Genomic DNA, 25,307 nt, shown 5'->3' on the forward strand with positions numbered 1-25,307 from the left:
TATTTTCGATGAGGAATTGCAAAAGATCAACGACACCGGACACATTTCTGAAGTCATCTCTCGTGTAGATCACTTGCAACTCAGATTCAAGTTGCTGGAATCTGAGGAATGGATATGTTTCTAGCATAGATTTCAGATATTTCTCGGGGAACATTTTGTTATAATTTGGAAAGTTTTTCGAGTCGAAAAGATTTGCTGCCAATAATAATTCAGCTTTAAACTTGTAAGGAGTTATCCTCAGTGGTCTCGATATTACTGTAACATCTATTGGATTGGAGTCGCAAGATGAAACCAGCTGGCTCAAAATTATATGTTTACCATACATTCCTCCAGGAAAAAAACTGTACCGGTATGTGAAAGGTCCATGCATTATATTTATAGTATGTAAAAATACACATCTCATAATTTCTTTATTTTTAATTCGTTCTTTTACGATGTTTTATCAACTGCTAAGGTTATCTAGCGTCTGAGATGAAGGTGACAATGCCAGCGAAATGAGTCCAGAGTCCAATGCCGAAAATTACCCAGCATGTGCTCTGAATGGGCTGAGGGAAAAACCTCAAACAGGTAATTTCTCCCAATCAGGATTTGAACCTGGGCCGCTCGTTTCAAGGTCAGGCATGCTAACCGTTATTTCACAGTTGTGAACCAGACACACACACAGATATATATATAAAATGAAAAGTCCATAGTTTTCTCAGAAAAAATGTTTCCCCCCTCCCAAATATTTAACAACCTCTTCTTCGGTAACAATAATAGTAGGACAGCGATTTTTTTTATTAATATCGATAGAAAATCTAATAAAGAATGATTTTTCCTTTGGTGTATTTCAACAGCATGGATGGTTTTCGTGTAATTTAATTTAAAAACCACTAACTTGAAGCCACTGACTGATGCCACCAGCTTGCAACATTGTAGCCAGAAAGGAAGATGAAAAGTAGTTCGACAAGGCACAAAGATCTGAGTTCGTTTACCTCTTACACCTGTATTACGAGAAGAAAGAGGAGTGTGTTAGCAGCGATGTTGCCAGACTGCTGAAACTTCCAAGTCAATTGTCTAATTAACCACGTCTTTAATTAATATTATATTATATAATTCAATTCCCGCTATAATTTAACTTTTAGTTCCTATTATATATATATATATATATATATATATATATATATATATATATATATATATATATATATATATATATATATATATACCAGGTGGCCCGGGTTCGAATCCCGGTCGGGGCAAGTTACCTGGTTGAGGTTTTTTCCGGGGTTTTCCCTCAACCCAATATGAGCAAATGCTGGGTAACTTTCGGTGCTGGACCCCGAACTCATTTCACCGGCATTATCACCTTCATTTCATTCAGACGCTAAATAACCTGAGATGTTGATACAGCGTCGTAAAATAACCCAATAAAATACAATATATATATATATATATATATATTCTATATTTCTCTTATATTAATATTGTGTTATAAAATTTCTGTAAGTGTACACTGGTGGCCATAATTCTGGAAACTTTTTGTCTTTGTACTAAAATGTTATAAAATCTATATTTATTCACTGATTTATATAATTTAAAATATTACTCATGACTGTTTCGTCAATTATGGAGTTATAATAAAAGTATTATATAAAATTCTTAATATTTTAACAATAAATAGTCATTATGTGGGGAATTATGTTCTTGTCGTTTAAGATCTAAATATTAATTTCAGATTTCATTATAATTTCCCATTAATAAAAATTGGTCCACTGCTGATTTTAAGACTATTTTTGATCATTAGGAGCATTGTTGAGCACTGTTAGCATAAAATATGGACATTAATAGTGTGTTTCTATCATTAGTCTGACAATATTTCGTTCGGTTAACACCTGATTGCTTTACCATAAACTTTATTGATAATAATTTTATTACATGGATCCACGAAAGGACTGAACACCTTCTAAACGACGTAGGGCAGTCACTTCGAGAAGAAGGCTACACATTCAAGGAAATTGCAAGGAAGCTTGGTAATGTTGCTACAGTGTTTGGCATCAGAAGGTATGGCAGAGGTACAAATCCACAAAATCTTGTAAAACAGCACCTAGGACTGGTATAAAACCTAAATTAAGTCCATGAGATGTGGGGCAGATTTGTCGTTTAGCATTGAAAGATCGAAGGAAATCTTCTAAAGAGATACAGGAAGTTCTACACAGCAGTGGACGTAATATTTCTGCGAGAACTTTTGGAAGGACGTTATTTGACAATGAACTGAAAGCCAGAGCACTCAGAAAAAAACCGTTCTCAACAAAATAGAACGATAAAATCGTGTAAACTGATGCAAAAATTATCAACTCTGGACCAATGATGACTGTGCGAAAGTGATATGGAGCGGTGAAACAAGGATTTCTATATTTTGAAGTGACGGAAACAAATGCGTTCGTCGACGAAATGGAGAATCTTTGGATCCTGAGTGCCTCATCGCAACTATGAAACATCCTGTTGCTGTCATTATCTGGGATGCATGTCCAGGAATGAAGTAGGAAGACTTCAGATTTTTCAAGGGAACTTGAACGCAGAAAAATACAAAAAAATATTCTGGAAGTGAAACTGATACCATCCCTTGACGAATTATACCCCAATTGTGATGACTTTGTATTTCAACAGGATGGTCCTCCATACCATACTGCCAAGAGTGTTATGCAATGGTTTCAACAGAAAAACATCAAGGTGTTAAAGTGGCCTGGGAATAGTCCTGATCTTAATCCGATTGAAAACTTGTGGCCAAGATTAAAAAGTTTGGTCTAAAAAAAATTGCAGCAGCAAAACTCAATTCATTGATGCCACTATCCACAGCTGGATTCGGATCATCAGCAAGGAAGAACTGAAACGTCTGGTGGACTCAATGCCCCGCAGAATTGATGCTGTCATTAAAAATAAAGGTTGTCCCACAAAGTACTAACTGTTTACAGAGTGAATGAAAAAAAAGCACGAAAATGTTTCTAAGTGTTAATGTATAAATATATGTTTTCTCATACACATTACGGCATAAAGTCACGAATTTTCTATAAAAATAGAATAGACAATGTTTGATTGATGCTTTCAGTCACGAGTAACGTTTTAAATTGTATTAATGTGTGAATAAAAACAGATGCTATGACAATTCAGTACAAACACAAAAAGTTTCCAGAATTATGGCCACCAGTGTAATTTTAATTCTATTTCCTATTTTATTTTATTTTATATTCTCTTACAGGCCTATTAATATTAAATCTGAACTGCGACCGAACACGAGCGCTGCTCATTCGGTCTCAAATTTTGTTAATACTACTGCATCTCCTTTTTTATATTGATTGTATTATTTTATTTCCATTTCTCTTGTTTGTAATTATATTCTTTAATCTGTATATTTAAATTTAAATAAATTAATAAATAATTAAATTAAATAACGTAATACAGATTTTCTATTCATTTAAATGTACCCTATCATCTGTTTGAATGTGCAGGATTATATCACTTCCGCTGGTACTAGAGCTCAAAATGTATCGGCAAACATGTTCGTGATACGCTCGTAATAAATAGAAGCAGAGTACAAGGTCATCTCACCGACATGTCTTGTCTTGTATGGAAGGCGACAGATAAGATACACATATGTTTTGCTCACACGGTAAAAATAAGGCTTTATTTTCTGCGTTTATGACAAACGTCTAATGGAACGTACGAAAACAGGAACAGGAAGTTATAAATAAAAAATATGAAAAACTTCGATGTACAGTTATTATTGGTAATTAATAATTATTCAATATAAGATTTACCACATATATAATATGATAGGTCCATACATAGTGTTCCGCCTATATACTGCGACAATGTAGAAACGTGTTACAAAATATTATTGATATAGCAGTAGATTAATAACAATATTAGTACAGAGATAACGTTACAGAAAAGACAATAAAACGAATAATCATGCTGCAAACTGTTACAGACGCAAATATTGATACACTAATTATTACAGATTATTATTATTATTATTATTATTATTATTATTATTATTATTATTATTATTATTATTATTATTATCACTAGAAAACTTGATACAGTTCTTGCATTATCGTGATTGTGTTCTCCGTTTATAATAATTACATTTACATCCAATAACATCTATCAGATGTGGCAAAAACAAAATCACTCCTGTGTGTGGGGAAAAAAAAAAAAACATTTACCTACAACATTTATATTACATTTTAAAGCAAGTTTTGTAGTTGTACTATGGAGAGGTTAGTTAAACATTGCAGAGTTTTGAAATGATAAACATCTATGATGTTACTACACAGTTCATCACTGTAACAAGAACGAATATCTAACGCTCGGCTTATACCGTTCGAGGATTTATCGCTCGTGACAATTTTACCCATCATGCATGTGCGCTACCTATCGGATTATGCTATCAACTACTTGGCGCTCGAGCGAAAACGTCCGATGCAGACCTCTGGTATAGTTAGTTATCAAGGAGCAAGAAAATTATTATGTATTTGTTCAGCAAGATAGCGGAAACTTCCCTGCAATAAATGGATATATTTTTGTGAAGTCTTCGATGACAGAGTCGTGGTGAACTATGGTTGAACAGTTTCCAGATTTGTAGTTGTATGATTTTTACATAATATGGGAAGAACCTTGAAGCAATCGTGTACGAAAACAGTTCAAGGACTTTGAATGCTCTCAAGAATGAAATATGACGGCAAATGTATAATTAATATAAAAAAAAATCGCTGCAACGAGTATTCCAAACCTTCGTATGTGTACAACAGTTCTGAAAGGAAAAATATGCGCCAAGAAATGTGATTGTGTTATGGGAAATACAATATTATGCAGTTAATGATGCAAAAAATATATATTGTGGTCTGGTTATAAAATGACCAGTAATTTATAACATATAAATATACACTTAGGGTATAATTGTACATTGTAAGATGTAGAACAATGAATTAAAGTGTATTCAGTAAAACATGAGGCAAGATAGAACAAAGCTAGGCATAAACATGACGACATGGAGTAAGTATGCAAATCTCTTCTATTATATGATCATTAAGGAGAGGTAGAGTGCCTCTATACAGAGTGTGTGGACAAATGAATGCTTGTTTTCTATTGGTTGCGCCATGATTGAGCGGGCTGTCGTATGTGTTTATAAATTGTGATCCACTTTTATGTTACGAAATTTCTTCAGAGAATAAATATTATTGATGTTTAAATTATTTTTTTATTCAAATCAACTTTACAGGGACTTATACCTGAAAGCTTCATTTGCATAATACCGGTACAAGTCACTGTACGTTACAGAAAACCACAATTTAAGTCACACAGAGTTAGTGTGCACTCAATGTTGGTTGCTTGACGCTTGTCGGCCCAGTTTGAGGTCTGTGGTAAAGAGGGAAAAGTTGGACTGGTGTCTGGTAGAGATTCCGGGTAGCTCAGTTGGTAGAGCGTTGGTTTGTTTAACCAAAGGTCCCGGTTTCGATACCCAGCCCCGGAACAATTTTTCCCTCGATATTATTCAAATCAACTTTACAGGGAGTTATAAGTTTCAGACTGCAATTATCAGCCATCTTTCCTCATTGTCAATAAAAACAATACAATTCATCGCCACCTGTGATATCTTTTTCTACATTCAATCGTCATAAAGAGTATAAATATCAAACACCTTTGATAAATGTGTCAAGAAAATTCTCTGAGCTAACGATTCAAGCGAGAAACTCGAGGTTTTTGCCTCGAACGAGAATTTCTTCCAGTGTGTGGACGTCAATTTAAATCCATGTTATCAATCTTCGAATTTTCAAGGAACAAATTTCTCGCTAGCGAGATCTCAAGTGTGTTACGGGCCTTACGAACTACACTTACGTGATTTTCAATTTAGTAATTCAGAAGTTATTTTTTTGAATGCACTCGGGAATGTACTTTGAGGCTGTGAGAAACAGGGAAACTCCTATCACAAACACTACATTTGTATGGTTTTTCGCCTGTGTGTAAGCGAGTATGTCTCTTGAGAACCCCGGACTGCGAGAAAAACTTACCACACACATTACAACTAAAAGGCTTTTCGCCAGTATGTTTCCGAGCATGGGTATTGAGATTAGCCGACTGGGAGAAGCACTTTCCACAGACATCGCATTTAAATGGCTTTTCTCCTGAATGATTGCGAGCATGTATTGTAAGACTACCCAACCTCGTGAAACGCTGACGACAGATATCGCATTCGTATAGTTTTTCGCCAGTGTGAAAACGTTTGTGGTTCTTCAGAGACGACAACTGTGAAAAAGAACGGCTACATACGTCACATTTAAACGGTTTCTCACCGGTATGGATACGTAAATGAACTATGAGTTGAATCTTAGTCAGAAAAGAGTTTTTACAGATATCGCACGTAAACTGTTTTTCGCCTGAATGGGTTCGTAAATGCATTTTCAGAGTGTTCGATAATTTGAAAGATTTCCCGCAGACGTCGCATTTGAATGGCTTCTCGCCTGAATGAGTTTGCAAATGTACTTTGAGAGATTGGGAAGTAGCTAAAATTTTTCCACAAATAATACATGTGACGGAACTATCGCAAATGCTACTAAAACATGAACTGTCACTATTACTCTTCGTTTGAGTCTTCATGTGGTTCTCTCGTGTAGCCAAACTGTCATAATTCTGAGAGTCCGTAGAACTTTCGGAAGCAAGATTCTCAGAAGAGAAGTCATTTCTTCCATTGCGTCTTGCAGTTACATAATCTTCAATACTGTCATATTGTGTTGACCCTCTACTGACATCGGTGACTTCACTGCTGTCATGAAATATATACCATTAGTTTAAAAAAATCACCATGTACACGGTGAAAAATATAAGTCTCTGGTATACCAGAACACTGAAATTACAATCAACTTTTCTTGCATGGAAGCTTTCAATTTAACTGATATTTTCTATACAAGCAAACACACATACATTTTAAATTGTAAATAATTTTTTGCACGATCGTGTTTATGTCGTATTTAAGCTACGGTTTGTTTACGGTGATCTTCTCTGACGATCTTTGCTGGGATTCCATCCCATTGATTTGAATGTGCATGGTTTCTTTACAGCGATGAATGTCAACGATCATCATCGGAGTTTGTCTTTGAGGCAAAAACCTGGCGATCATCGCCCAGAAAGCAATTGTAAAATTGCAGTAGGGGATGAACTAAACCATTTAATAACATGTGATCTACACGTCATCATACATACCATAGTGGCGGTAAAACAGAAATCTTTCTGCAATTTCTCCACTAATGAAGACAAGATATTAGTTGATTATGTATTTAAACGGAAATCCCTGTTCGAATGAGCCAAAAAAGAAGATATAATGAAAATAATTTTGAGTTCAATCCATAAGATTTATCTGTTTGCAAATGTTTATTTCCTACAATATGTATAAAATATTAACGTTTTCGCCTATTCGGCATCATCAGATATGTTAAAACACGTAACCTAGAACTTGAAGAAATTGACGAATATACATGACAAATAGATTGTCACGAGTTTTATGTATTATGTAGTTATAAGTGAGAAGTTTTTTGTAAAATGATTTCAGGACATGTAAATTTGGAAGGTCAATGTAATTGCATATACATATAACTCATGCTACAAACACAAGTAAATGGTTAAATTATTGCCAGGTACGAATATCAGCAATATAAGAGATTTAAATTGAATTTGTTAATTATAAGTGAAATGGTGATGTAATAGCAATAAATTTTAAAACACAAAGTTTATAAAACAATAATAAATGATTCATAATTAAATAGTGATAAAATAATAAAATCTTGTGTCTCGTATTGTCATGCTGTTACAATTGATCATAGGTGGTTGTTTTGCAAAACATTTGGCTGTTCTTCAATCTTGGATTTATTGTTTACGTATATAGGTGACTGCATCCAAATAGTAGCAAAAAAAATCGTTGTGTTAGCAGAAATATATGCTTGTAGATTTAAAAATAGGTGATATGGTGAAATAAAGGGGGAAAAAAGGTGTGAATTTGGATCAAAGTCATATAATTTTAATAACTAGCATATGTTTCAAACTAGTATAAACAGTTGTTGAGAGGGGCAAAAGAAATGGAAAAAGATAGTTATATAATTTAAAAAGGTAATTTATGATAGACGTATTTCATGAAGCAAAATGGAAAAGGTTTTAAGATTACTTACATATATGTACGCCTTAGCTGACGTGTGGGTGTTCTACTTGGTTTAATGCATGCTGAAAACAGAGTGATCGTAGGTGGTTTGCTGTGTACTAGCGTAGTGGTTTCAGAAGAACTACGTATGGGTGATTTGCTGAAATAAGGGAAAAGTATTTGATTTATTAACCTTAATAAATTGTATGTATTTCAATCCATATAACAACAGTTGTTGTGAGGGGCGAAAGAATGAATAAACACGCGAATGTATGTTAATAATAGTTATTTAGTATTATAAAAGAGTGAATTTATGTTAATTATAATTAAAAATTTTGTCATGATAGCATAATGGAAGAGTTTTAAGATTACTTACGTGTGTATACGCCTCAGCTTACATATTCTAGCAAATAAACATTTGCAAATAGACAAATCTTATGGATTGAACTCAAAATTATTTTCATTATATTATATTAGATTTATGTGAACACACAATGAATTGCAAAAAAAAAAAAAAAAAAAAAAAAAGAACCAACGTAAACAATAACAAATCTATATAATGCAACAACCAGAACTGTTAATACAATTGAGTAAAATGACTTATTTATTGGACACACACGATGCGGCAGATTTAGCTGATGATGCAAAAGTCTGAGTGTGAAATAGTAATTGAAGCGGAATGCCGAGTGAGGGCAAGAAGTGCAACAACCTCCTTCTCACATTATTTTTATTATTTGTAACATTATTTCCTACATAAATGCTCGTAAAAAAAAAAAGTTATTTTACCATTTGTATTTACCTTAAAGTTACTGTTTATCTTTCAGCTGGGTTTATTGGTTTGTGAATAAATTTTTTTGGGTAATTTTACAATATCATTTTCAATTAAACTTAAAACAAAATGAAATTGCTCGGGAGAAAGTCTGAAATATTCCTTAAAATTGGTGGGATTATTTTCAAGACGTCTTAATATCAAAGAATTAAAACAGCCATCTGTATATCTATTTCTAAACAACACATTAGTTACATTTAAGATCCATTCTTGTTTTTCAAGGGAAAATTTATATTGTAATGTTATCAGATTATCATTCATTATCAGCTGATCAGGCATGGTCAACTTTATAAAACAATTTACTATCTACCTTCCATAAAAACCACAATAAATTTAAATTTGACCCTCACGAATACCATACGAGACAAAACTACAATTTCTTTCTAAATACTCCCAAATGCCACACAACTGCTGGATTAAAACACAGCAGAAATTTTGGACCCAAGATATATAATGTATTAATTAGAGCTTACTCTGAGCTAAGTGCACTTAACACACATAGATTTAAGAAACAAATCAGATTAATGATTTAATTGTTTAAGCTAACTGAGTTAAAAATTGATACTCTAATATTTATGTACTTTTGTATTTTCTACTTGTATAGAGACCCTATTATTGCATGCTGAAATATTTTACCATTTATTAATGTTATTGTGCTCAATGAACTCTCTTAATTTTGTGATATATTTTGTATAACTGATCTGAACTGCGCCCGAGCACGAGCTTCTGCTCTTGCGGGCTGCAATGCCTAATGTAGCTCAAGTGTAAAGTATTAAATAAATAAATAAAATTAAATAAATTGAATTAAATTAAATTAAACCTACACAGTTCGCTGGTAAAGAAACCACTCTCTGATGATGAACACTGGTGGTTCCAATCGTTAGCATTGATCCTTCGGCAAAGATTGTTGTAGACAAACTATACCTTTACAGCTATTGTTGTTAGGCGTTGAAAGCTAAAATTCCAAAACAGAAACTTGTTGCTAAGGAAACAATTCCTGATAACATAAAACTATATTGAAATAGACCTATTACAGTGCACTTATTGTTACTTAGTTCCATTACAGTATAGTTCTGCAAAAGACATCACAATAATATTGCTCTAAATTTTCAATGCAAAATACAGAGAGGTCACAAACAGGGTTGAATTCTGCGTCATATCCTGGTGGATATTTTGCGGAGATAATCAAGGGTCACTTCGTTGAAGGCATCTTCCACAGCTGCTAGTAATTGTGGCGTTGCGTTAGACCCGTAACACACTTGAAGAGTTTTCGCTAGCGAGAAATGTGTTGCGAGAAAGAGGCGAAGAGCCTTCCTCCACACACTTGGCGAGTTCTCGCTATCACAGATCACACCTCGCTATGATCATCTATGCACTGCCTTCATGCAGAAAGCATTTTTTTCTGATTATAGTAATGACTCGTTGGAGGAAATATTATAGGTTATGTATTTACGTATATTGTCATACTTAAATATATAACCTGTAAGTATATTGTCGTACTTTACAAATTACGTACGAACGCTATGTTGAATCTGAGTATTCGGATGATGAGGAAATGGAGTTACATGAACATATTTTGTTAATGAAAAGAAAAAGTAGGCCTAAAATTAAAGCCAGAAAAATCTGAAAATTATATTGTATCTTACGAAAATAAGGGCGAGTTTTGGACACTGGTTTCGAATTGAATGATGATATGTTTAGGCGTTATTTCAGGTTGAATGGACCACAGTTTTCTTTTGCCATTCATGATATTACAGAGAATTCTTTGCTATATTCAGATTAAAATTACGTAAGCTCTTAAGGCATATAGATATATTATTTCAAATGTTTAATCAATACTATTAAATCTCATCAAAATAACATATAGCCCTATTTATTTTCAGATAATGTGATATTTGTCTCCAGATTTCTTCTTTAAGTTTCGTGTTTTTATAGTTTTCATCCCATGTGTCATATAAATAGGCCTACGGGTGACATCGTACAAGTTCGATAAGTTTCTGACTGCAATTATCAGCCATCTTACCTCATTTCCAAATAAAAACAATACAATTCATCGCCACCTGTGATATATTTTTCTACATTCAATCGTCATAAAGAGTATAAATGTCAAACATCTTTGATAAATGTGTCAAGATAATTTGCTGAGCTAGCGATTCCAGCGAGAAAGTCGCGCGAGTTTTTTGCCTCGAACGAGAATCTCTTCCAGTGTGTGGACGTCCATTTGAAGCCATGTTATCCATTTTTTTAATTTTCTCGCAACACATTTGTCCCTGGCCTTAGAGCGGTGATTTCTAACTTTGTCCTTGTTGAACCCATAGAGAGCACTATCAGGTGTTGAGAGGTCGGGACTTCGTGGAGGCCTGATAAAAGGAGCTTGATCATCTGCAGATCCTATTCCAAATCACTAATCTTTGTTCAATGGTAAACGGATTCTGGTCAGCCATGTTTGTTTATAACTGCACGGTTACGATGGTAGCTTAGTACCAACGTAAACATGGGGGTATCAACATTCAAAAAGTAAGTGAAATAAGAATACAAGGGGTGTACGCCCACATTGTGACCTCAGAGTATATTGTATTTGCAATTTTAAAAATATGATCGTGCAAAAAATGTTGTACACTATACATTTGTGAAGTGCATTACAAAATCTCGGAAATTTTTCCTCGATTTTGTTGTATCGTAATATACTATTAAATATTTGGGAAGTACATTCAGATATAATAATGAAATTCAAACTCAAACCAACATGAAGATTGAATCCGCTAACAGATGTTATTTTGCATTACTCAGTCTACTAATACGAAAATTATTTTCTAGAAAAGGAAAATTACAAATTTACAAGTATATTATCTTACTGGTCACCGGCGTGGCTCAGTTGGTTAAGGCGCCTGTCTGCCGGTCTGAAGTCCCGCTCGGGCGCGGGTTCGGTCCCCGCTTGGGCTGATTACCTGGTTGGGTTTTATCTGAGGTTTTCCCCAACCGTAAGGTGAATGTCAGGTAATCTATGGCGAATCCTCGGCCTCATCTCGCCAAATACCATCTCGCTATCACCAACCTCATCGATGATAAATAACCTCGTAGTTGACACAGCATCGTTAAATAACCAACTAAAAAGTACTACAGCTCATACTGCTTAAAAGATAAAAGCGGATAAAGTGGCGAAATGAAAATGAGTAGAAATAAGCCGAGGATTCGCCTTAGGGTTGGGGAAAATCTCGAACAAAAACCCAACCAGGTAATCTGCCCAAACAGGGATCCAACCTGCGCCTGAGCACAACTCCAGATGGCAGACAAGCACCTTTGCCGACTGAGCTATGCCGTTGGCTGGCTGTAGTAGAAGAAGGGTGCAAGAAGAGACAACATCGTTGATGGCAGTTGTACCAATGATGGTAGAGATGGCAGTATTCGTGGGAGTACAGGTGGGGCCTATCTATATATATAATTTGAACTGGTAATGGAAATTACGGGAAAACGGCTGAATGGATTTTAATGAATGACCCGTCATTTTGAAACTTGGCACCGAAGAATTTCAGAAAAATAGTAACTTTCAGTGAAGCGTTAGTTTTCCTACATAATTTTCCTATTTTCCAAAATCCATCTTTGAGAACTAAATGCATTTCAGAATAAAACAAAACACACACTACAATAAATAACAGGCTATTACACGAAGGCCATGACCTGCAAGATTGCTGACATATTTAGAGTTCAAATTCAAAAATAAAATAATTTACAGGTTTGATTCTGCGGTGTGTGTCTTCTGAGTACAGCTGTGTATTGAGGTTAAATAAGTAGATAGAGAATATCTTAAATTAGATCTTCATTTCTATAATTTACTGAGTGGCGGTTATTATATTATATATAGCTACAAAACTTAAGAAAGATAATAATATTGTTATTAAAAATCAAATATTTTTATAGTCATTAATCAAGTGGGGTTGGGTATTTTTCATATACTTAATGGCGGTGTGGTGTAGATATTTATATGCGTCATTCTCTTCAGTATTGGCTTGAGAGAGAGTAAAAATTACAGTTCCTAAGGAAAGACCAAAAGGTATTACTTACTGATAAAATAAGAAGCTTACAAAATTTTGATTTTACCCTCTACATTTTGAAGCTGTACATCCAGCAGCTCTACCAAGATGCTATGTCTATTGTTCGAAAGCATAGCAAATCTGACTTCTTTTAACTTTCACCTACAATCCACAATGACCTGAAATAGCTATTGTTTTACTCCCACATGAAAACCCACTGATCGTCCTGACATTGTTACTTGCGTTTTCGCGTTGAAACTAAAAAACTGAAGGTGGATAAGTTCAAGAAAAAGTATTTGGCATTAAAAAACCATTCAGAGGGAGTATGTTTCATTATTATGGAAGCAAGTAACTTTCAAAATGTTTGGTATTCTTCACTGAAAATAAATCATAAAAATTTTTATTTGAACGTCTAATGAACTTAGTTTGCAGCATTTGCTGCACAAGCCGCTAGTATGATTATATTTTAAGCCACTTCAGTTTCCAAAATAAATCGCGCAAATCATAATATGAACTACAACGAATCTCTGACATATTAAAAATTAATCTACAACACACTGCACTCACCTTTCAGTGAAGATTCCATCCTCATCCGTCACTAATTCTTCCGGTTTGACTTCCTCCTTAACTGTGTCCACGTCATATGGCTTTTCCTGAAAAAAACAACATAAATAAAAAAAGAGGAATGGCATGCCATCAAGTTAAAAAGTAGTCCATGAATTTTCTATGCTAAGAATCTGAATATTCTTTATCATTTGAAAAGCTGGAAAAATTAAAGTACCTTCGAGCAACAGCAACAAATATCAATGACACTTGAGAGGAAATTAAACCCAGAATAAATATGAAATATGTCTGACATTATTAGGTTGATTCAATTCAATTCAATTTATTGAGCCATTAAACATACAGTGATAGGCTTCGTCACAATACAGAAGGGAGGAAAAAAAAAAAATACATTTGAAAATACACATATAATTCAAAACAGTAAAGTTTAATTAGAATGAAAACGCAAAACATTTTGAAACTCTCAAATTAATGAAAACAGTTCACTCTTATGTAATAATTGTAACTAAATGTAAATAACTTTACTTATTAAAAAACAATATCGTATGAATTTATGTTAAGAAACTCATCTACAGAGTAGAAAGGATTAAGTCAGGAACAGTCTTACACATTTTGTAAAATTTGCCCAGTTACTTAAACATCCAAACATTCAAAAGCCCCCATTGAAACAGGAGTTGAGCAGAGAACCTAAGGATAATGACAACATTATCGGTCGTAGTTTAGAAATAAACGAACCTTTCCTCTTTGTCCAAAATACCTAATCATGATGTTGATGCCTCTTAGAGAATTTGAAAATGAAAATGAAAAATATAAACAGGAATTTAATTAGAACTAAAAATAAATTATCTGGAGACAGTACTAAATTATGGGTGATTGAAAAAAAAGCTGATCCAAAATAACTCAAGTGAAGCTGAGCTGTGATGCTTATCTAGTGTCTGAATAAAATGAAGGTCATAATGTTAGCAAGATGAGTCCAGGGCGCAGAGTAGAAAGGATTAATTAAGAGCCAGTTACAAAATCTAGCTTTGAAACTATTGGTTGGTAACTTATAATATTGACTGGGAAGCTTATTATATAATTTCATCCCCGTGACAGAAACATTTTACTAGTTTTATGTAATCTACAGTATGGAATATTAATTTGTTCACTATTTCTAATTTCACGATCATGTATATTGGCTATTAATGAGTAATTGTCTATATTTTGTGGAGTGTAAAGGACTAGGTCGTATATATATATATATATATATATATATCAATTTATGACAGTTAATATCTGTGATTGTTTGAAAAGAGGTCGACAATGTTCAAGATAGTTTGATTGACATAGAATTCTAATGGCTTTCTTTTGCAAAATCAAGACACTCTCAATTTTGCTAGCATTTCCCCAGAAAATTAAGGCAACCTAATTATCGACTGAAAGAACGAAAAGTAGGCACATCTTAAATAATTTTGAGAAACGCAAGTCACTAATTTCTTTAATAAATTGATAATTTTGTGCGTATAAATTCGATATGTTTTTCCCATGTTAAACTGGAGTCTATAAAAAGTCCGAGAAATGTGGTATAGTTTTGTATGTTGTCCTTTTTTATTACATGATTTAGGGTAAAAGTTATGTTGACAGTCTTTTCTTGATTAAGCAAAAAACCATTATATTCAAACCATAAAGCCATCTGTGATAGAATATCATTGGTTAGAGCATGTAATTCATTCAGAGTAGAGCTAGAACATAAGAAGCTTTTACCATCCAGTAAGGACGAAGGTACATTTAAGTGCGTATGTGAATTCCCAGAATTACTCTGCTTCACGATCAGAAAGTCTGAAATTTCAGAGGCGGAGATAAGTGTGTTTCAAAATTTTTTTCTCACGATGCAATGTTTGTATCTAGAATGCTGGGCATCATTTTCAACAGCTGCTTTGATGAAAAGTAAGATCTACATCAGTTTTCAACTTCATTCATTCATTCATTCATTCATAATAATAATAATAATAATAATAATAATAATAATAATAATAATAATAATAATAATAATAATAACAATAATATAATAATAATAATAATAATAAATTCTAGAAAGCATGATATTTTTAGACACACATATATACATCTTTTTCCAGAAAAAAAGATAACTGTCTCCAAAGTAGATGCATATCGAAAAACACGAAATTTTGAAGATTGAATTTACTTTCTTCGCCTTCAGTCGTTGTATTGGATTCTTTGGATGGTTGATAAACATAAAAAGCACGGAATTTTGAAGATAGGGTTTACCTTTGTCGCCTTCAGAAATTGTGTTGGATTCTTTGTATGGTTAATATAAAAAAGCACGGTGATTTAATTCATTCGTTTGTTCGTTCATTAATTTTTCCATAGATCTTACATGAGCAATGAAGCTTTAAGATGTGGAACAAGTCAAAATTTTACAATATTACAATTGCAATTTTTACCAATTTTTACATTTTAACAATTTAGTAATTTTCTACAATTTTGTGCAATTTTTTACAATATTTTGTCGAGATGTAGAGAGATGAGGTGAGGTCCGAGGATTCGCCAAAAGATTACCCGGCATTTGCCTTTTGGTTGGGGAAAACCTCGGAAATACCCAAAGAGGTAATCAAATCAGAGGGTTTGATGCCATAGACTCGCCATAGACCATCCGGCTTCAGTCCTACGACTGGGGAAAACCTCGGAAGAAACCATTCAATAAGATCAAAGGGGGATCCAACCCAAGCCCGAACGCAGCTCCGGATCAGCAGCCCAGCGAGTCTGCCGACTGAGCTACATCGACGGCTCTACTAAAAATATACAATACATAGCCAATCAGATTATGAAATTTACAAACGCAAACGATCATTCATCAGTTGAGCTATATGCATTATACTAAACAAGTAAGTTAATTAAATTTAAGGCATAAACAATAAACAATTGAAGATCGGATTTACATTTTATCTTCTTCAGAAGTTACATTTGATTTTTTGTGTGGTTGATAAGTATAAAAATGCACGGGATTTTGAAGATCGGGTTTACCTTTGTCTCCTTCAGAAGTTGTGTTGGATTCTTTGCATGGTTAGGCTAATACAAGAAGCACGGCATTAATAATTTATATAATATAATAATTATAATTATAATTTACGCCTACTCTAATGAAACTGAACGCCTGCCCGCGCTGCTACAGCTCACCGATGAGTCGAGCAATGGATTGCAGGCAATCTTTTCCACAACATCCTTGCATAGTGCGGTAACTTTTCGTTGCCTCTCTCTATATTTATAAACAGACTGCTAGTTTTATGAAACAGATGTCCGTAATGAAAACATTTCTATTGACATGCATTCTAAACAATTCACTCATTCTTCCTCTCTCTCATTTAGATCACAATTCATAAATATCCACTTACCTCAATTTCACACTTCACCATAGGAAAGTTGCATGGAATTGTAATTTCCTCAAATTTCATATCTGAAGTTGGATCATAGCTGTGGTCCACGCATTCCTCCTTTATCCTAGTCACGTGCAGATCTAATAAATTCTCTTCCTGTAGAATATACAGATATTATACCGAATAATAATATACTATAATACATCAGAATATTATATCAAGGGATGAAGTTACAGGAGAATGGAGAAAGTTACACAACGCAGAACTGCATGCATTGTTTTTCTTCACCTGACATAATTAGGAACATTAAATCCAGACGTCTGAGATGGGCAGGGCATGTAGCACGTATGGGCGAATCCACAAATGCATATAGTGTTAGGCCTGTAACACACTTGACGAGTTTTCGCTAGCGAGAAATGTGTCAATTCAAAGATTGATAACATAGATTCAAATGGACGTCCACACACTGGAAGAGATTATCGCTCGAGGCAAAAACCTCGCGCGAGTTTCTCGCTGGAATCGGTAGCTCAGCGAATTTTCTTGACACATCTATCAAAGATGTTTGACAATTATACTCTTTATGACGATTGAATGCAGAAAAAGATATCACAGTTGGCGATGAATTGTATTGTTTTATTTGAAAATGAGGAAAGATGGCTGATAATTGCAGTCAGAAACTTATCGAACTTGTACGATGTCACCTGTAGGCCTATTTATATGATACACGGGATGAAAACTATAAAAACACGAAACTTAAAGAAGAAATCTGGAGATTATCTGAAAATAAATAGGGCTATATTATATTTTGATGAGATTTAATAGCATTAATTATAACATTTGAAATAATGTTTCTATATGTCTTAACAGTTTACGTAATTTTAATTAGAACATAGCAAAGAATCCTCTATCATATCATGAATGGCAAAAAGCTGTGGTCCATTCAACCTGAAATAACGCCTAAACGTATCATCATTCAAATCGATACCAGTGTCCAAAACTCTCCCTTATTTTCGTAAGATACAATGTGATTTTCAGATATTTCTGGCTTTAATTTTAGGCCTACTTTTTGTTTTCATTAACAAAATATGTTCATGTAACTCCATTTCCTCATTATCTGACTACTCAGATTCAACATAGCGTTCGTACGTAATTTGTAAAGTACGACAATATACTTACAGGTTATATATTTAAGTTCAACAATATACGTAAATACATAACCTATAATATTTCCTCCAACGAGTCATTACTATAATCAGAAAAATGCTTTCTGCATGAAGGCAGTGCATAGATGATCATAGCGAGGTGTGATCTGTGATAGCGAGAACTCGCCAAGTGTGTGGAGGAAGGCTCTTCGCCTCTTTCTCGCAACACATTTCTCGCTAGCGAAAACTCTGCAAGTGTTTTACGGGCCTTAGTACTGCATAAACTCACAAGAGAGGATACAGAACAATATTTTGAAAGATTTATTACAAAGGAAGGAAAGGAATTTGAATATCTGTATTGAAATTAACATTTTCAAAATATTTTTCATGAAATAATTAAAAATGTACATATGATCTGCTCATAAAATTTTAATCAGGATGAAGAATATAATTTTCGGCTACTCGAAATGTTAAGCATTGGTCAACCTTATATCGGTATCGGTAATTCATTTTAGATACATTAACATATGCTAGTTACAAAGCTCATGGAAGACATATAAAGCCTGCCACTTTTTAATACCTAGATTATATACATTTAGAAATAGCAAACATAGGAATGAAAGTTCATTTTTAAGAATATATTACCCGACCAGTCCTGATTACATAAGCAGAAATTAATAATTGCAAACTATCATGTACCTAACATAAAAGATGAAGAAAAACAGAATGACGAATCTTACGCTATGTTATTCTTGGTGTAATTTAGCCTGATGAATAGAAATTGATAAATAATATTTTGTTGTATGGCATAATGCTATACATGTCAAATATAAAAAAGTATTAACAATTTATAGAACTTTTGAATTTACCTCCAATAAAGGCTTCAGATCTTCAGCACCTGTGTTATGGCTTACTTGTGAAGTCAAAGGATCAACATTTTGTTCCATTTTGATGATCTCCATTACAACTGGAAGAGATTGTTAAGAAATTATATTCATTACCAGAATGCGAGCTGTGCAGAAAATATTTGCAAAGTGGGGAGAAAAACTAAAGTTTAATATCGTCGCAACATTGCTTTGACTTACTTCTATTTTGACTACACTACATCATCTAATTCTGTAACATTCCTCTGTAACTACGAATATTTTGCAGACACACTGACAAGAAAAACATTAAGATGAATACAAATTAAGCGGGAAATAACTGATATGATTAGGCATACACGATGATTCAACATATTTTAGTTTATTTAACCAAATTATGTTAAAATTTACAAAATTTAAATATTGGGTTTATTTAACCAAATTATGTTAAAATTTACAAAATTTGAATATTGGGTATTAGTTGAAATATCGCTGAATTCCCATAATGCTTACTGGTATGCTATTATTTTTGCTTTAATTTTAATTACTTTTACCTGGTTGATGCACGAAGGGACGGAGTACCTGAGGACTGAAGTTATGTTTGTGTGTTATATTTACAAAATTTAGGTTACGTTGAAGATTACCAATATGTTGATAACTGCAGATAAAACAAAATAGTGTGTTGCAATATCTTTAAAATTGGCCTAGTTGAAAATATTAAAAAAATAGTCATCGTTATCAATTTTATAGAAAGGGTTCACGGAAGAAAATTATTCCATTAATTAGCATAAAAGGGTTTTCACCTTATTATAATTTCTTTTTGTGATAAAATGTTATACATATCCTAATAGTTATAATTTTAAAACAGAATGTTAGGCTAAATTAGCGCTGAGGTAGTTCCTTTCTTATTCCGCTTATACACTTTTGCGTATACGAATCTGTGACATGTTAGGTTTGGTTAGTTTAAGCTTTTATTATGCCAAGTATGTAAATACATTTGCACCTTAACGTGGTAACGCAATAATAGTGAAATGCCCTAATCTAACCAAAGCTAACCTATTCTACGATAACAAAACCTAATGTAAAAATATTCCAGTGTACAGTAAATATGAGAAATGCCTGTTATTATTCGGTTGCGAAACTTTTGTCATCTAGTCTATCAAAAAATCTGAAAGTTAGAATTTATAAAAGTTATATTACCGGTTGTTCTGTATGGTTGTGAAACATGGACTCTCACTTTGAGAGATGAACAGAGATTAAGGGTGTTTGAGAATAATGTTCTTAGGAAAATATTTGGTGCTAAGAGGGATGAAGTTACAGGAGAATGGAGAAAGTAACACAACTCAGAACTGCACGCATTGTATTCATCTGACATACTTAGGAACATTAAATTCAGACTTGAGATGGGCAGGGCATATAGCACGTATGCTTATAGAGTGTTAGTTGGGAGACCGAAGGGAAAAAGACCTTTGGGGAGGCCGAGACGTAGATGGGAAGATAATATAAAAATGGATTTGAGGGAGGTGGGATATGATGATAGAGACTGGATTAATCTTGCACAGGATAGGGACCGATGGCGGGCTTATGTGAGGGCGGCAATGAACCTCCGGGTTTCTTAAAAGCCATTTGTAAGTAAGTACACTAACGTGAAACTTTCGCAATGTTCCACTGTTATATTGGTAAGACTGAAGAAACAACTGGTAAACAGTTCAAGGTATATTAGCGGAGTAAGAAAGGAATTACCTCTGTAATAGTTCAGCATCAGCTAGTTTTAAAAAAAAGTGCATTAGAACTGAAAATAAATGACAAAGACAACCAAAATAAAATTAAAATAAACAAGTATCAGAAACACACTAGTGGATGTGACATTCCATGCCATCGGCATAGAGGTGCATACTTACGTTTCAATGGTAAACTCTGCGTAAGTATATAGGTACTTACAGTCACCTAAAGAAATCCTTACGATTTATAACAGAATAATACCATTACAATATGCCATTGGAATGTACTCATGTACTGGTTACAATTACAACATAAGTGAGCAGGCTTTGCTGCTTGTCAGAGATCAAGGTTGCCGTGAAATTGCAGTTACCTTTGTAGCATCATATTTTACTGACAAAAAGTTGCAGCTTTTCTTCCATTTCAGTTTGCTTTTCCGCAAATAATATGTACCAGTAAGTTCACTTAGTATGGATCTTCGTACGACAATTAGAAACTAAGGAAACAATTGTTATTTATGTGTTAACATTTAACGAAAATAAACCCAACATCATGAAAGAACGGCTACATTTCGAGATGAGGTGATGTATAAATTGCAATCGTCATGAGTTGGATGCCAGATTGTTATCTTAAATTTACGCCGTAAGCAAAGTTAGGGTATAACAATGCATATATTAAACAAAATATATGATTCATGTTACCATGGCTTTCAATGTTTGTTAGAGTAGTTAACACACAAAAATTGTACCTCAAATGGAACGTTTCCAGACAAGGGTTTGTAAGTGTTCTTCATATTCATCACATATACCACTTATAAAAGTTCGTAACAAAATCACTGATACGCTTCGTATGTACAGGGACATCATTTTAGTTTTACTTCAATTCTTATTGTACCTGAGTTTTTTTTAATGTACTTCACTCCCACTCCTCCTACAAATGAAGTTCCAACTGTCCTCCACACAGAACCAAGGCCACATGTAGTAAGCAGTACTGAGTTAGTGAATATAGTACGTTCCAGAAATATGTTCGCGTTTTCCAGTGACGAAAGAGCTTTCAATATTGAATCATATTTTCGCACAGGTACTGCCGTCCGTTTGCCTACGCCGCATCCCGATTTCCCCCACCTGCCTCTGCTCACCCCTCTGTAAAAGCTGGGCTGTCTTAGCTCCTTTCTGAAAACATTAATTTCTGGTAGGAATTGGACGTTTACGTAATATTATACAAATGCTTAAAATAACTTAAATAAAAGGGCCTCGTTAAGTAATTAACTATCACGTGATTTTCTCCCTTTCTATGATCCTGCGGCATAACCACTTGGACGGACGGTAGATAGTATGTCTGAGTAATTTTATCTGTGCGGGTCGTGCAGAAGTGAAGATTGAATTTACAGTACGTAAGGTACTCTTTTATAGAGTAGGTACAGAATTATTTCAACATGAGTTACTAGTACGAAGGACGAAACTGGTAATTGGAATTAGATGCAATAGTCTATAGTACGATAATATGCACAAAAGAACTGAAGCCTGTATCGAAATGAACGGCCACCATTTTCAAAAATATGTTTAAATATTCATATTTTGATTATTTTTCAATTTAACTTTATTCTCTATATTGTACGCTAATGTGCTGTAGACAGTATAATATACACTGCATAATGAATACGTCCGAATGGATAGCTCACTTATTGTTAATACTGAACTGTATTTTGATGAAACAAAAACCCAATGAAAATTATCGAACTCAAAATCGCGATAGTTCCTAGTTTACGTAAATGGATGAACTACTTTTCTTCCCTCCTATATGTAGTAGAGTGATTTGTTTGTGTTTTATGCCAGTATCATCGAACTACAGTCGTGGAAGGAGGTGACAAACTGTGTTTCCAGTTCTCTAAAGGTATAGCTAAGTTAATATTAAAAATGTTAGTAAAAATAAAGTGATGTCCCTGTACTAATATTAAGTTAATTCTTCTGAATAATTGTACCACTATCGCGAGAGATCCAGGAAGGGTAAGGACGCAATACTAGGAATTCATCCTGGATCTCTCAGCAAAGTGGAAACCTAAGAGAGAAGGAAAATCCAGTTATGCCACCTGTTGTACAGTTATTCGGGGGAATTTGTCTGCTGAATGTTTAGTGGAAATTATTTGTAGTTTCTGTTATCAATGATATTAAAAATATAATATTGTAAGTACATGCAATTCTCTTATTCGTTGACATTATAATAATTTCACATTATTCTGTATGTTTCTTAGGGAAATGTCATAGTAAACGAAGAACAGCTGACTATCGTTGAAGGTGTAAAAAACATGGCAGGAAAAACTAAAATTGCAGTCTTGGTGGATTGTGGTGGAAGTGTACCAAGTAAGGAATGAGGATACGTAATGCACACTGTTTCGAAAAAGTCATGAGTTATCAATCAAGAAGAACATCGGAAAACCTACAACATGAATGCAAGATCACAGACTTTTGAATTGACTGTTGAAAGCCGTCAAGTTGATGAAGCTGTTGCCAGTATATTTCACACAGTCCTTTTCCATCGTTCCCTTGGAAAATTCATGTACAAACAGGAAGGCAGCTACTCCGTTGGGACTATTGGATATGAAGAAGTTGACTGCGACTTTATCGATTTCACTTATGTACGCTGCTCGTCAGAAAATCTGGACAGAGTTTTGAAAAAGGAAATCTCAGATTTCTCTGAAGGATTACGTGGAAGTGATGGGCCTGGCTGTGGTCAGATTTCACTCGAGTTCTTCCAGAAGAAAAAAACAAGATGGCCATTTCAGCCAGAATGTATTATTCCATGGGAGGTTTGGACTGTTAGACTCGAACTGATTAAAGTCAATAATGAGCAAGAACGACAGATGTGCAGGGAGAAAGTAGGCGATATGTTGGGTGACCAGATCATTTACATTGCCGAAGTTATGAACAGGCATGAATACGTCCCAAAAATGCCCAATCACTCGGAAGTAGACTTAATTTTCGATACATCTTATCCACATCTCCAGCCGTATTTATTTAAGGTGTCATTTACGTCATCTGCTCCCACAAACACGTCTGTAGGCACAACAATGAAGAAATTAATCAAAGAAACATTATCTCTGTGAATTAGAATGTGTGTGAGAAAGCAGTTTATAGTGGTGGAATCTTTCGTAGGTTGGGTCCAGAAAAAACTAGTAAATGCTAACAGTGTTTTGTGCACAACTTGTGATTCACGCTTGTTGAGGATTGTCTGTTATCAAGAATGGGACAAATATTTTAATTATTGTTTCCTACAATTATAAATATAATACGGTATGATGAATTTGTTAAGACATGTGAGTGTTTTCAAGACAGTTGTATAATTTCGTAGTTAAGTTCAAAATGGGTGATAGTCCCTTTAGAATAAGTTCATCACTCAAGTTTCTAAAGCACCTCGATGTGCTTCTTAATGTGTTCCTGAACGAGGTTTGTAAAAACTTCTAGTCAGAAAAATAGTATTTCATATTACGACTTTTAAAAACGTTGTGTCCACAGTGTTTTTTACTAGGTATTCGACTTATTCCAGTTTTTAATACTGCTTAGGTTCTTTTTATTTATATTCTAACAATTTGACTTCTACATATAGGCTTATATCATTGACCAAGATAATATATTTTATTCACTAGATCGTGTTGTTAAATGAAGTAATTTTATGTGATTTTTTGCACTATTTTTAGAATACAGAATATTAGATTTAGTACTTCAAAACGTGTTTTAAAAATTAACATGGGAAATACACCAATGATTACAACCATTCAAGAATATCATACTGTTAAGATGTACTGAAATTGTTGGTGATACAAATTGATTCTCTAAATTTAGTGGATTAGCTTTTAATGCACCGATGATTTCTTTGAACATGTAGGCTATATTAATATGAGTAACCATGCATCTTAAAATACTACTTTGGGCACCGAGGAGTGAGTGAAGAGAATATGCATAACCTACAGTACCTGTGATGAACTGATTTCCTTACGTAATCATATCAAAACTATGAAAAACAATGAATTTCTATAGACTAACGATTAACCCTTGGTAAACTAAAATAATTTATGTTACAACTGAACCAATCAAAATGGTAAAAATGCACATAGCATTAAACTGTTTTCCAGTAGGCTTTATATTGACATGGTTCGTAAAGAGGTGTGCACTTGCTGTGAGATAAAAGAAGGTAATTTTTGTGGTGTACAAAAAAAAAAAGTAATAAAATTGTTGTATGAATACTTTTAAATCTCTTATTTAATGATTAAAAGAACTAGGAGGGATATTCTGTGAACTCTCCAAGGCCTTCGAATGTACTAGGGCTGGATAAAAAGTAATGGCAACAGTTCTATATTTTTGACATGGCTTTATTCACAGGGGTACAACATGTACGTACCTTCTATATAGTCGCCCCCCTTATTTATTAACTTTTGCCAAATCTTTGGAAGGCGTCGTACACCATCAGTGCGTCCATCTTTGTTGATGTTCCGTATTGACCGCCCTATAGCACGGAAAAGTTATCTCTGGTATTGTACCGGGTCCCTCGCAGTGGTTCTTTCACTTTGGTGAAAAGATCGTAATCGCATGGACTCATATCAGGTGAGTACGGTGGATGT

At 34.0% G+C, this 25,307-nt stretch overlaps 2 protein-coding genes across 6 annotated transcripts; one reads left to right on the forward strand and one right to left on the reverse strand.

The window, feature by feature from the left end:
• Window positions 1–4,877: 4,877 nt before the first annotated feature.
• Window positions 4,878–21,024, reverse strand: LOC138691993 (zinc finger protein 501-like). Of its 4 annotated transcripts, none has more exons than XM_069814728.1 (5): window positions 20,915–21,018; window positions 18,980–19,077; window positions 16,987–17,124; window positions 13,598–13,683; window positions 4,878–6,802 (listed from the first exon to the last, which is right to left on the reverse strand). In XM_069814728.1, the coding sequence occupies exons 2-5, from the start codon at window positions 19,070–19,072 to the stop codon at window positions 5,908–5,910; spliced, it is 1,212 nt and encodes a 403-aa protein (XP_069670829.1). In that variant the 5' UTR covers window positions 19,073–19,077; window positions 20,915–21,018; the 3' UTR covers window positions 4,878–5,907. The 4 variants fall into 4 exon arrangements, with proteins under 4 accessions (XP_069670829.1, XP_069670826.1, XP_069670828.1 ...); XM_069814725.1 differs by having other exon boundaries at window positions 4,878–6,805; window positions 20,915–21,017; XM_069814727.1 differs by having other exon boundaries at window positions 4,878–6,805; window positions 20,875–20,989.
• LOC138691995 (autophagy-related protein 101-like) lies at window positions 21,021–24,932 on the forward strand. 2 transcript variants are annotated; one of them, XM_069814731.1, is made up of 2 exons: window positions 21,021–21,147; window positions 22,944–24,932. In XM_069814731.1, the coding sequence occupies exon 2, from the start codon at window positions 23,136–23,138 to the stop codon at window positions 23,793–23,795; it is 660 nt and encodes a 219-aa protein (XP_069670832.1). In that variant the 5' UTR covers window positions 21,021–21,147; window positions 22,944–23,135; the 3' UTR covers window positions 23,796–24,932. The 2 variants fall into 2 exon arrangements, with proteins under 2 accessions (XP_069670832.1, XP_069670833.1); XM_069814732.1 differs by having other exon boundaries at window positions 21,073–21,273.
• Window positions 24,933–25,307: the final 375 nt, after the last annotated feature.

Source organism: Periplaneta americana, chromosome 16 (assembly GCF_040183065.1).
Source record: "Periplaneta americana isolate PAMFEO1 chromosome 16, P.americana_PAMFEO1_priV1, whole genome shotgun sequence".
Classification (NCBI taxonomy): Eukaryota; Metazoa; Arthropoda; class Insecta; order Blattodea; family Blattidae; genus Periplaneta; species Periplaneta americana.